We start from the raw sequence: 12,640 nt of genomic DNA, 5'->3' as shown, positions 1-12,640 counted from the left end.
GGAAAAGCCAACACTAGGATCAGCATTGATTCATGGAGAGACCTTGGTCTGGTCAGCTAACATTACTGCCAAGCAGCTGAAATATAGAGTGATATTGTGCTTTTAGCTGACGTGTGTCTCCTCACTGTGTTGAGCGATGCTCCTTCATGTCTATGTAGAGCGAGCACAAGCGCCAGCAACAGGACGCTGACTTTAGTGGACTTAATGGCCACAGGTGAAGCTGTTAACAACACATTTAGGATTCTTACTAACAGTCCCTTTAACCGTTACCCATCATACCAGACCAGACCAGACCAGACCAGACCAGACCAGACCAGACCAGACCAGACCAGACCAGACCAGATCAGATCAGTGTTAACAGAATTCTACGACAACCGACAGAAAAAGCTTCATGCTACAAATATTTTGATGAGAAAATAAAAAAAGAAATCCAGATGTTTGCACGCGGTACGCTGAATGTGAGAGAAAGAAGTTTAAGGTAACAGGTGTTGGTTTAGTTTACACTGTAAATCAATACGGTGTAATTAGCACTCAGATCAATGTGTGGAGAAAGAATGAATAACGGTGATTGACATAAAGGCACTGTGTATCGCTCGCTGCGTAGACGACCCCCCCCCCCCCGTGTGTCTGAGCTGTAATACACATTCGTGAATTCTCCGTGCATTACCCTGCAGCCCGGGACAGATGTGGAGCTCTGAGAAGGCTTCGCTCGTGTTACACTAAACGGGAGCCAGAGATTAATTACGGTGACTCGGTGTGATTAATGAATTCACCAAAGTCTGAATGAGATGGCCTGATTATCTCTCTGCAGTATAGAAACAAGACAATTCGCTGTCTACGCTGTCGCTGAAACCAGCTACAGTAGAACTCAGAGTCTAGTGAGCTGAGATACGCGGAGCCGTCGGGGCCCGTCAGCGCTCGCCGGTTCTGAAGATCAGAAGACGTTTCTCACTGAGAGAGAGCGCGGTACGTTGACGGCGCGGTACGTTGACGGCGTGGTACACTGACGGCGCGGTACGTTGACAGCGCGGTACGCGGTACGTTGACGACGCGGTACGTTGACGGCACGGTACGTTGACAGCGCGGTACACTGACGGCGCGGTACACTGACGGCGCGGTACGTTGACGGCACGGTACGTTGACAGCGCAGTACACTGACGGCGCGGTACGCTGACAGCGCGGTACGCGGTACGTTGACGGCGCGGTACATTGACGGCGCAGTACGTTGACAGCGCAGTACACTGACGGCGCAGTACGTTGACGGCGCGGTACACTGACGGCGCGGTACGTTGACGGCGCAGTACGTTGACAGCGCGGTGCGTCGACAGCGCGGTGCGTTTGGTACATTTGGTACATTTGAGGCTCTGAGTTGAATAAAGAAGTCAAATCCATTTTGAAATGCAGGCCACCGACTTCTCATTGGAATAATGAATGTAAATAGTTTGGTGTGAATGTTTCACATCATAAAGTACACAACCATTCTGATTTACACACTACAGCCTTCAGAGAGTGAACATCTCAAATACTAATATGGCTCCAGACGTTCACATTGAAGTTCAGCTGAGATCTGTGAGATTGTAATAAGCAGGCACGATTTGCTCTGAAGGATCCACTTGGTGACTGCAAACTGTGCTTTTTGCTCGTCAGTGTTTGGCACCTCTAAAGTAGGCAGGTGAGGACAGGCCTGGACCCCCCCAACAAGATATTAGTCTGCTCATATGTACAGTTAGAAGACCTGATTGAGACGTACAGTAGGCTTTACTCCAGTGGAAAATAACAAAGACCTGCACGACGCTAACGCCTCTACATCTCCTCTAACAGAGACTTATAATATCAGAATCAGATCATATCAGACGTGACATCTCCTTCAGTTAGTGCTTCCTGTTCAGGAGGGGGGGCTGACTATACAGTAATCACAATCTGCTGCACTAACCTACGAGTCTAAATACTTCTCCCCCCCGGTATGAACGGACACATTCTTCATTCTGTCTACATTCACCCGACCGGCTCGGTTCACACCAGGTGGACCTGGTCCTCCCACTCAGAGGAGCTGCTGCTGGGCAGCTGGTCGGACACAGAGTCGCATCGCGGGGTATCCACGCGGACCTTCTTGCCCCCCCGTTCGGCGTGGTCTCCGCCCGTGTCGAGGGCGGCGACGTCCAGCCCCACTAGATCTAACTGGGTCGGCCTCTGAGCGACGGCGCGCTCCTTCTCCTCCACGTCGCTCGGCCTCTGAGAGCAGAAACCCTCGTCTGACGCCACTCCCTGAGCTTTCCTGTCTTCGGGTTTCTCGTCATCCTGCGGGCCCCCTCCTCCGCCTGCGTGGAGCGGGCCGAGGTTGGAGTCGGTGTCGGAGGAGGTCGACGGGACCAGGGTGATGCCTTGAGGATTCATGTCGTGGAACCACGCCATGATGTTGCCCAGTAGGTTGGCGTTTGCTACTAATGCGGAGGACGAGGACGGGTCGTGGCTGCCGCACGTGGTGGAGTCTAAGGTGTCGCTGGAAGAGGTGAAGAGGCCCGTCGATGAGTTGTTGCCACCCGAAGCCACCGGTATCGGCACGGACACCCCGTAGGCCCGGCGGTGACCGTCAAAGTGCTGAACGGAGGCGGAGGCGGCGGAGTACTGGCTGCTGATGTTGATGTTGCCGAGTCTGGCCAAGTTATCTCCCAGCTCCAGCAGCTCCGAGCTGCTCAGAGAAGCTCTGGGAAGGACGTCCACGCCCAGAGCGCTCTGTTCCAGCCTCGAAGGCAGGGAGGTGCCGATAGCGCCGAGAGAGGCTTCGTTGGCGAGGACGTCGTGGTTGGACCCCATCTCTGCCATGGCCGAGTCCTGGAGGGACAGCTGGATGGCCAGTAGGATGTTGGGATCGTCGTCATCCAGAGAACCTAGACCCTGCAGGAACATCAAGGACACGGCGTCAGTGATGCAGGACAAACCTCTTACAGAGACCAGCAGCTCAAGTCCAACCGGCACCACCGACTGACTCCACCAACTGACACCACCTTACCGGCACCACCGACCGGCACCACCGACCGGCACCACCAACTGACACCACCTTACCGGCACCACCGACCGGCACCACCAACTGACACCACCTTACCGGCACCACCTTACCGGCACCACCGACCGACTCCACCAACTGACACCACCTTACCGGCACCACCTTACCGGCACCACCGACCGACTCCACCAACTGACACCACCTTACCGGCACCACCGACTGACTCCACCAACTGACACCACCTTACCGGCACCACCGACTGACAACACCAACTGACACCATCTTACCGGCACCACCGACTGACAACACCAACTGACACCACCTTACCGGCACCACCGACTGACAACACCAACTGACACCATCTTACCGGCACCACCGACCGGCACCACCGACTGACTCCACCAACTGACACCACCTTACCGGCACCACCGACTGACAACACCAACTGACACCATCTTACCGGCACCACCGACTGACTCCACCAACTGACACCACCTTACCGGCACCACCGACTGACAACACCTTACCTTAAGATTGCCTTTATAATAAAACAAAACCCCTAAGTGTTGAAGCTAAATAGTTGCGTCAGCATTATGAAACCTCAGTGAGTAGAAGAGAGAAAGCCTTCAGAGATCAGTAGAGAACATTAATGACGTCTCTCTCTCGTCAGTCTGAGAAGTTTCTAAGGCTGAAAGCCTTGAGCTGAAACTCACCATCAGATGATGTCTCCGTCCGCCTCCGACATCCTGCGCGTCTTTGTAGAAAAAGAAATGGACAAAACAGCCACAGTCATTAAAGAGAGTCTTTACAGCAGCACCTGATGCTCATTAGCACTTTAAGGAAAATCACCTTCATTTTAGTGAACACTGCAGAAGCATCAAGCCAGTCAGCCAGTCAGTCAGACAGATAGTCAGTCAGTCAGTCAGTCAGCCAGTCAGACAGACGGTCAGTCAGTCAGCCAGTCAGTCAGACAGATAGTCAGTCAGTCAGCCAGTCAGTCAGACAGATAGTCAGTCAGTCAGTCAGTCAGTCAGCCAGTCAGTCAGACAGACAGTCAGTCAGCCAGTCAGCCAGTCAGTCAGTCAGTCAGCCAGTCAGTCAGACAGATAGTCAGTCAGTCAGTCAGCCAGTCAGTCAGACAGATAGTCAGTCAGACAGATAGTCAGTCAGTCAGTCAGTCAGCCAGTCAGTCAGACAGACAGTCAGTCAGCCAGTCAGCCAGTCAGTCAGTCAGTCAGCCAGTCAGTCAGACAGATAGTCAGTCAGTCAGTCAGCCAGTCAGTCAGACAGATAGTCAGTCAGTCAGTCAGCCAGTCAGTCAGACAGATAGTCAGTCAGACAGATAGTCAGTCAGTCAGTCAGTCAGCCAGTCAGTCAGACAGACAGTCAGTCAGCCAGTCAGCCAGTCAGTCAGTCAGTCAGTCAGACAGTCAGACTGACTGACTGACTGACTGACTGATGAAGTTACACAAGTCCAACACTAAGAGAGAAGACAGAGTCCTGATTGTCCACTGAAGTACCTAACATGCTGTCTCCGGAGTCATCGGGGTCGGGGGTGTTGCTACGGAGACTGGACATGTCGCCTCTCCTCCGCTGCCTGTGTCTCCGTCTGTACTGGAACTCTGCGTACTCCTGAAACCGACAGAAGAAATAACACATTTAAACATTGTACGTTCCTTTCTATTGTTTCACTTCAACATCCTGCAGGTGATCCAGTCATAATGTCCTCAACTCTCATCATCAACACATCGCTTTCTGAGCAGAGAAAGCTGCCACGTAGAGCTCTCGCTCTGAAAGGGAGTTGGTTATTCAGCATGAGGATTGAGGTTCAGGCCTGATTCCAACCCTCCCCCCCTCCACCCTCTCCCTACACACTTCCACTCCGTTCACGTGGAGGGTCCGCCGTATTAAGAGCCGTCCCAAACCAATCAGCAGGGAGTGTAAGTGGGTTATAAAACCCTCCAACAGCGAGTCTACATCGGTGCTGACTTAACCAGCCGCCCTTACTGACGACTACAACGCCGTTTAGTGTTCCTCAAGGAACACGATCCGATGTCAGTTCCGGTACAAACATTTACTGTAAACTGCTCATACTAAGATAGACATTTAATTTATAGAGTAAATAGATTGTATTTAGGATCAAATATACCCTCATCTAGTTTAAAAAACAGTAGACATGTTCATTAGATTGTAAAGTGTTGTTATATTTATACATATATACAGCATATATTTATTATTTTATCAGCAGCTATAACCCCATCATTTATTATATCTTCAATACTGACTTAACAGTACAATAATTCAGCTGTGCTATAATCTGGTTTACTGTGACATTAACATTAGCATTTATTTATACAGAACATTTAAACTCATATTCTTATTTTACACTCTTCTTGCATTTTTATGAATGCATGCATTTATATTATTTGCATAGATCTTATTTTTCAGCATTATTATTTGCACTGTTGTTATATATACTGTATTTCTTATTTATATTTTCTTATGATTTCTCTATTTTTATATATTTATATTTAATATATTCATATATTCATATATATATATATATATATATGTATATATATATATATATATATATATATAAAGCAGTCTCTCACACACACAGTCTGTTGTCTGTTGTCTGCATTCGAGGCGGTGAGACGACGGAGCTCATCTTTTACTATTATGACAAACAACCAAATGTGTAATCTGATATTTCTGGCACGTTATCACTCAGGGGAGTTTAAATGATGGAGAATCAATTAACACACACTGAGTTTCACACAGCGTGTCCAAAGGAAATTATAAAATAAAACAGGCACTAGTGTAATAGGTGTGTGAGTGCATGCACGCGTTTCTAATTATAGGAGATCTGTGTGCGTGTGTTAATTTAATAATGCTGAAAACTGATAAGAGACTGAGATCCGATGATACGATGGAGTCAGAAGATGAATGACGTTAGGCAGCTGAAATAAGACATCAAAGATATTCAAGTTTTACAGGAAGTATACGTATACCTGGTTTATACCTAGTTTAGACTTATACGACATATATCACCAGAAAACTGAAAACATTTCAAGTGTTCACTTCAAATCATATTTTATATAATATTTCTACTAGGGCTGTCAATCCATTAAAATATTTAATCACCATTAATCACAAACTCACACGTTTTATCTGTTCCAAATGAACCTTAAAGGGAGATTAGTCCAGTATTTAATCCTCTTATCAACATGGGAGTGGACGAATATGCTGCTTTATGTAAATGTATGTATATATTTATTATTATAAATCAATGAACAACACAAATCAATGACAGATATTGATCCAGAAACCCTCACAGGTACTGCATTTAGCATAAAACAATATGCTCCAATCATAACATGACAAACTGCAGCCCAACAGGCAACAACAGCTGTCAGTGTGTCAGTGTGCTGACTTGACTATGACTTGCCCCAAACTGTATGTGATTATCATTAAGTGGGCATGTCTGTAAAGGGGAGACTCGTGGGTACCCATAGAACCCATTTACATTCACTGATCTGGAGGTCAGAGGTCAAGGGACCCCTTTGAAAATGGACATGACAGTTTATCCTCTCCAACATTTAGTGTTAGTTTGGAGCGTTATTTAACCGTCTTCACTTTTTTGACATTTTGTCAGACTTTTTTTTGACATTTTTAAACATTTTTGGGGCTTTTTTTCTGACATTTTCCAGAATTTGATCTGATATTTTTTGGACATTTTTAAACATTTTTCTGACTTTTTCGGTTATTTTTCAAGCTTTTTTCTAAAATGTTCTGGCTTTTTTTCTGACATTTTTCTGACTTTTTTCTGACTTTTTTTCAGACATTTTTTTTGGATATTTTTCAGACCTTTTTTTTCAGACTTTTTTCAGATCTTTTTTTTCAGATCTTTTTTTTCTGACATTTTTTCTAATTTTTTTTTTTCTGAATTTTTTTTTAGATCTCTTTGTTATGACATTTTTTCACACATTTTTTTCAGACATTTTTCAGATCTTTTTTTTCCGGACATTTTGATGATCTTTTGTTTCGGACATTTTTTCAGACTTTTTTTTTGGATATTTTTCAGACCTTTTTTTTCAGATCTTTTTTTTCTGACATTTTTTCTAATTTTTTTTTTCTGACATTTTTCTGACATTTTTTTAGATCTTTTTTTTCATACATTTTTCAGATCTTTTTTTTCAGACTTTTTTTCAGACATTTTTTTCAGACATTTTTCAGACATTTTTTTCAGACATTTTTCAGACTTTTTTTCAGACATTTTTTTCAGACATTTTTCAGATCTTTTTTTTCGGACATTTTTTCAGACATTTTTTTCAGACATTTTTCAGATCTTTTTTTTCCGGACATTTTGATGATCTTTTGTTTCGGACATTTTTTCAGACTTTTTTTTTGGATATTTTTCAGACCTTTTTTTTCAGATCTTTTTTTTCTGACATTTTTTTCTAATTTTTTTTTTCTGACATTTTTCTGACATTTTTTTCTGACATTTTTTTAGATCTTTTTTTTCATACATTTTTCAGATCTTTTTTTTCAGACTTTTTTTCAGACATTTTTTTCAGACATTTTTCAGACATTTTTTTCAGACTTTTTTTGTCCGACATTTTTCAGATCTTTTTTTTCGGACATTTTTTCAGACATTTTTTGTCCGACATTTTTCAGATCTTTTTTTTCGGACATTTTTTCAGACATTTTTTTCAGACATTTTTCAGATCTTTTTTTTCCGGACATTTTGATGATCTTTTGTTTCGGACATTTTTTCAGACTTTTTTTTTGGATATTTTTCAGACCTTTTTTTTCAGATCTTTTTTTTCTGACATTTTTTTCTAATTTTTTTTTTCTGACATTTTTCTGACATTTTTTTCTGACATTTTTTTAGATCTTTTTTTTCATACATTTTTCAGATCTTTTTTTTCAGACTTTTTTTCAGACATTTTTTTCAGACATTTTTCAGACATTTTTTTCAGACATTTTTCAGACTTTTTTTGTCCGACATTTTTCAGATCTTTTTTTTCGGACATTTTTTCAGACATTTTTTTCAGACATTTTTCAGATCTTTTTTTTCAGACATTTTTTCAGACATTTTTTTCAGACATTTTTCAGATCTTTTTTTTCCGGACATTTTGATGATCTTTTGTTTCGGACATTTTTTCAGACTTTTTTTTCAGACATTTTTCAGATCTTTTTTTTCGGAATTTTTTTTTAGATCTCTTTCTTATGACATTTTTTCAGACATTTTTTTCAGATCTTTTATTTCAGACTTTTTGTTTGGGATATTTTTTCAGACATTTTTCAGATTTTTTTTTCAGACATTTTTTCAGACTTTTTTTGTCCGACATTTTTCAGATCTTTTTTTGTCCGACATTTTTCAGATCTTTTTTTTCAGACATTTTTCAGATCTTTTGTTTCAGACTTTTTTTTAAGACTTTTTTTTCGGACATTTTTTTTGTCCGACATTTTTCAGATGACTTTTTTCAGCCTTTTTTGTGGGACATTTTTTGAGAGTTTTTTTTTCAGACATTTTTCAGATCTTTTTTTTCGGACATTTTATCAGACATTCTTTTCAGACATTTTTCACATCTTTGTTTTTTTACTTTTTTTTCAGACATTTTTCAGATCTTTTTTTCCGGACATTTTTATGATCTTTTTTTTCGGACATTTTTTTCAGATATTTTTCAGATAATTTTTTTCCGACTTTTTTTTAGATCTCTCTTTTCGGACATTTTTAAGATATGTTTTTTTCGGACATTTTTTTGGGAAATTTTTCAGATCTTTTTTTTCAGATCTTTTTTTCAGATCTTTTTCAGATCTTATTTTTCAGACTTTTTGTTTTGGACATTTTTTCAGACTTTTTTTTGGGACATTTTTTCAGACTTTTTTCAGATCTTTTTTTTCAGACTTTTTTTTCAGACTTTTTGTTTTGGATATTTTTTCAGACTTTTTTTTGGGACATTTTATCAGACATTCTTTTCAGACATTTTTTCAGACTTTTTATTCAGACTTTTTTTCAGACTTTTTATTCAGACTTTTTTTCAGACTTTTTGTCCGACATTTTTCAGACATTTTTTTGGGACATTTTTCAGATCTTTTGTTTCAGACTTTCTTTTCGGACAATTTTTCAGACATTTTTTTCAGATATTTTTTTTCAGATATTTTTTCAAACTTTTTTTGTCCGACATTTTTCAGATATTTTTTTTCAGATATTTTTTTCAGACTCTTTTCAGATTTTTTTCAGATATTTTTTTCAGACTCTTTTCAGATTTTTTTCAGATATTTTTTTTCAGACTTTTTGTTTTGGACATTTTTTCAGACTTTTTATTCAGACTTTTTTTGTCCGACATTTTTCAGATCTCTTCTTTCAGACTTTTTTTTCAGACATTTTTTCAGACATTCTTTTCAGACATTTTTTCAGACTTTTTATTCAGATCTTTTTTTTCGGACATTTTTTCAGACTTTTTTTTTTCGACATTTTTTCAGACTTTTTTTCAGATCTTTTTTTTCTGACATTTTTTCTGATCTCTTTTTCGGAATTTTTTTTCAGACATTTTTCAGATCTTTTTTTTCAGATATTTTTTTCAGATCTTTTTTTTCAGATATTTTTTTCGGACATTTTTTTAGATCTCTTTTTTCGGACATTTTTCAGATATTTGTTTTCGGAAATTTTTTCAGATATTTTTTTCGGACATTTTTCAGATCTTTTTTTCAGATCTTTTTTCAGACTTTTTGTTCAGACTTTTTGTTTTGGACATTTTTTCACACATTTTTTTCAGACATTTTTCAGATCTTTTCTTTTTGACTATTTTTTCGGACATTTTTTCAGATCTTTTTATTCGGACATTTTTTCAGACATTTTAACGGAAATTTTTCTGATCCTTTTTTCAGAAATTTTTCAGATCCTTTTTTTTTTACTATTTTTTCGGACTTTTTTTCAGATCTTTTTTTTCAGACATTTTTTTAGATCTCTTTTTTCGGACATTTTTTTCAGACATTTTTCTGATCTTTTTTTCATACTTTTTTTCAGATCTTTTTTGTAAATTTTTTTAGATCTCTTTTTTCGGACATTTTTCAGATCTTTTTTTTTACTTTATTTTCGGACATTTTTCCGATCTTTTTTTTCAGACTTTTTTCATACTTTTTTTGTCCGACATTTTTCAGATCTTTTTTTTCAGACTTTCTTTGTCCGACATTTTTCAGATTTTTTTTTGGACATTTTCAGAATTTTGTTGATATTTTTGGAAAATTTTTCAGACTTTTTTCAGAATTTTTTTGTGTGTTAATTTTCAGACATTTTTCTGACTTTTTTTTGGACAAAAGCCCTCACACATTTACATATCTGGAGGTCAGAGGTCAAGGGACCCCTTTGAAAATGGCCATGACAGTTTTTCCTCGCCTAAATGTAGCTTAAATTTGGAGCCTAAATGTCCTGTTGGTACTGATGGATTCTTTAGGGGTTCTACTTTCAAATGATGCCGGTATCTTCACTCTAGCTTTGTAAAAGAGCCGCTACGACCTACAAATCAATGACTGCATTAAAGAAATGAATGGCGTTAAAACTAATTTAGAATTTGCTTTATTATCACGTTAACTTTGACAGCACTAATATCAGAGAAGTAGGAATTATAGTTTCGAGGTTCTGCTCTGCAATTTCTCACCAAATGTAAATTCCAATGTTACTGCCGACCAGGAGTTCATCATCGAGCAACAACTAGCTGCTGTGTCTGTTCTCTGGTTGTAGACCAACATGAAAAGGTTACTGACTTTACACATCTGCATATCAATACCTCAGGAAATAATCAGACGCCTTCTCTAGTCACTCAACTCAGACATCTGCAAAAGTCACCGAGTCACATTCACATAATCAAAAGCCCGTCACCCAAACACTCTTTCATGTTTCCAGCGCTCTAAAAATAGCTCTCTGCGAAGTGATCTGCAGGCATTGTAAGAACCCTGGAGCGGACCATCTGTAGCTGTGCCTGAGAGGCAGAGTCATCAGGCTTTGATTATTACCATGGTGTTCCCATTAACTGCTGCAGCTGAGAGACAGAGGCCCTTAATTAGGAGACAAACAGAAGAGAGAGTGGCTTGGTGTTCAGCATCTGGTGGCAATCTTCACCGTGAACTTCCTCATAGAGACACGCGACCCAGAATCTCTTCCTGTGTACGGTAAACTTAAAGGTGCTATTGATAACATGCAGCCACTAGATGGCTCACTCTACTTCCCTTCATCCATTTCATTCACTTCACAACAAGAGGGGTTCGTTGCACAAACTAGGGATGCTAATATTGAAAAATCTTCTTATCTATCTATCTTCTTAATCTAACGCACGCGCGAGTCAGAGGGTGCAAGCAAAACCGCGTCGGCTGAGGTGGGATCCGGTCCAGCGGGGTCGGGCACACCACCGTAAAGTGGTATCGGTGCCGTTGTATCGAGTACGAGTACATGAGCACAGTATCGGACCCGATACCCGATACTGGTATCGGTGCATCCCTATTTAAAATGATTAGTTCACAATCAGAATTCTTTCTTTTAGGAAACGCCATACTTTAATTCGGCACCTTTCTAAAAGCTCTGTGGAGGTTTTATTTATTTTTAAATTATTCGTCTACATAAAAATGTGATCAATGAGACCTTTCAGTTGGTTTCAGTTGTCTTCTAAGCTTCATCTGTCTGATCAATAATCAATCACTAATGGGAGAGCACAGTGTAAACACATAGATGCATATGAAGGTATGACAGAGACCATTGATTTCCTACGTGGGACAGCAGAGGGGAGTGTTGACTAGTGACCACAGAGAGATAACTAACCTGTTTTAACCTGAGAGTCATGAGGCTTAATGTGTTGCTACAGCCGGGCCTGGATCAGGTTACCTGGATTTCACACAACATAATCACACATGTTATGAGAAGAATGCTAAATCAAATGGGTTGTTTTTCATACATTCTTGGCATCTGTGTGAGTCTTGTCTTTTGCTGCTTTTATTCTGGAGGTAGTAAATATAGCAACACACTGGCTGCAGGTCAGAGTGAAGGGATATGAGTCCAGCAGTGATGGTTTACTGAGTGAACCTGTGTAAACCAAGCGTTACCTACATGTGTGCCTCTCTGCACGCTGCAGAGCAGGCGGAGGAGAAGGAGTTTCAACATTCATTCATCAAACCGGGAGACGAGGCTGATGTTGTCATTAGTTTTCCTGTCGATGGGGAAGTGTCCCCGTTACGCTGTTAAAAGGTGTGCACAGTAACCTGAGAGGCTGTAGATTTGCATATCTGTGTTGTGTTTTAAGGAGCCTCAGGAGAGCTGCTGAGCCCAGTGAATGTGTTCCAGATGAAACAACAACAGCAGCTTAGAGGAGTCACTGCAGCGTGTTGTCTCGTGCACCACCACTGAGCGCACGCATCAGGCAGGTCAATAATCAAACCATTATGTGGTCGACAGTTTTATGACTGTTAAAGTTAACTACAAATGCCTGTTACTAATGCTCAATGATGGGGAGCAACCTGTTTAGGTGTTTGCCAGAGTGCTGCGCTCTTAATCATTTCAACCGGTGCACAGGGGAACACTGAACCATCTGGCTGATCCAACACGCTGATCTCTGGGTCACCGTGCTCCGTCACTGC

General features: G+C 40.7%; 1 protein-coding gene across 4 annotated transcripts in view; it reads right to left on the bottom strand.

The window, feature by feature from the left end:
- Window positions 1–1,608: 1,608 nt before the first annotated feature.
- The window catches only part of LOC119496812 (ankyrin repeat and IBR domain-containing protein 1-like), a 48,366-nt gene continuing 37,334 nt past the window's right edge, over window positions 1,609–12,640 (bottom strand). For all 4 annotated transcript variants that reach the window (XM_037784393.1, XM_037784394.1, XM_037784395.1 and 1 more), the window contains 3 exons: window positions 4,525–4,636; window positions 3,718–3,758; window positions 1,609–2,895 (listed from right to left, as the gene is read on the bottom strand). In XM_037784393.1, the coding sequence (XP_037640321.1) occupies window positions 2,014–2,895; window positions 3,718–3,758; window positions 4,525–4,636 (1,035 nt within the window). In that variant the 3' untranslated portion in view covers window positions 1,609–2,013. The remainder of the gene's footprint in view (window positions 2,896–3,717; window positions 3,759–4,524; window positions 4,637–12,640) is intronic.

The sequence above is a fragment of the Sebastes umbrosus genome, chromosome 11 (genome assembly GCF_015220745.1).
Source record: "Sebastes umbrosus isolate fSebUmb1 chromosome 11, fSebUmb1.pri, whole genome shotgun sequence".
NCBI lineage: Eukaryota > Metazoa > Chordata > Actinopteri > Perciformes > Sebastidae > Sebastes > Sebastes umbrosus.
This window is presented reverse-complemented; position numbering and strand designations above follow the sequence as displayed.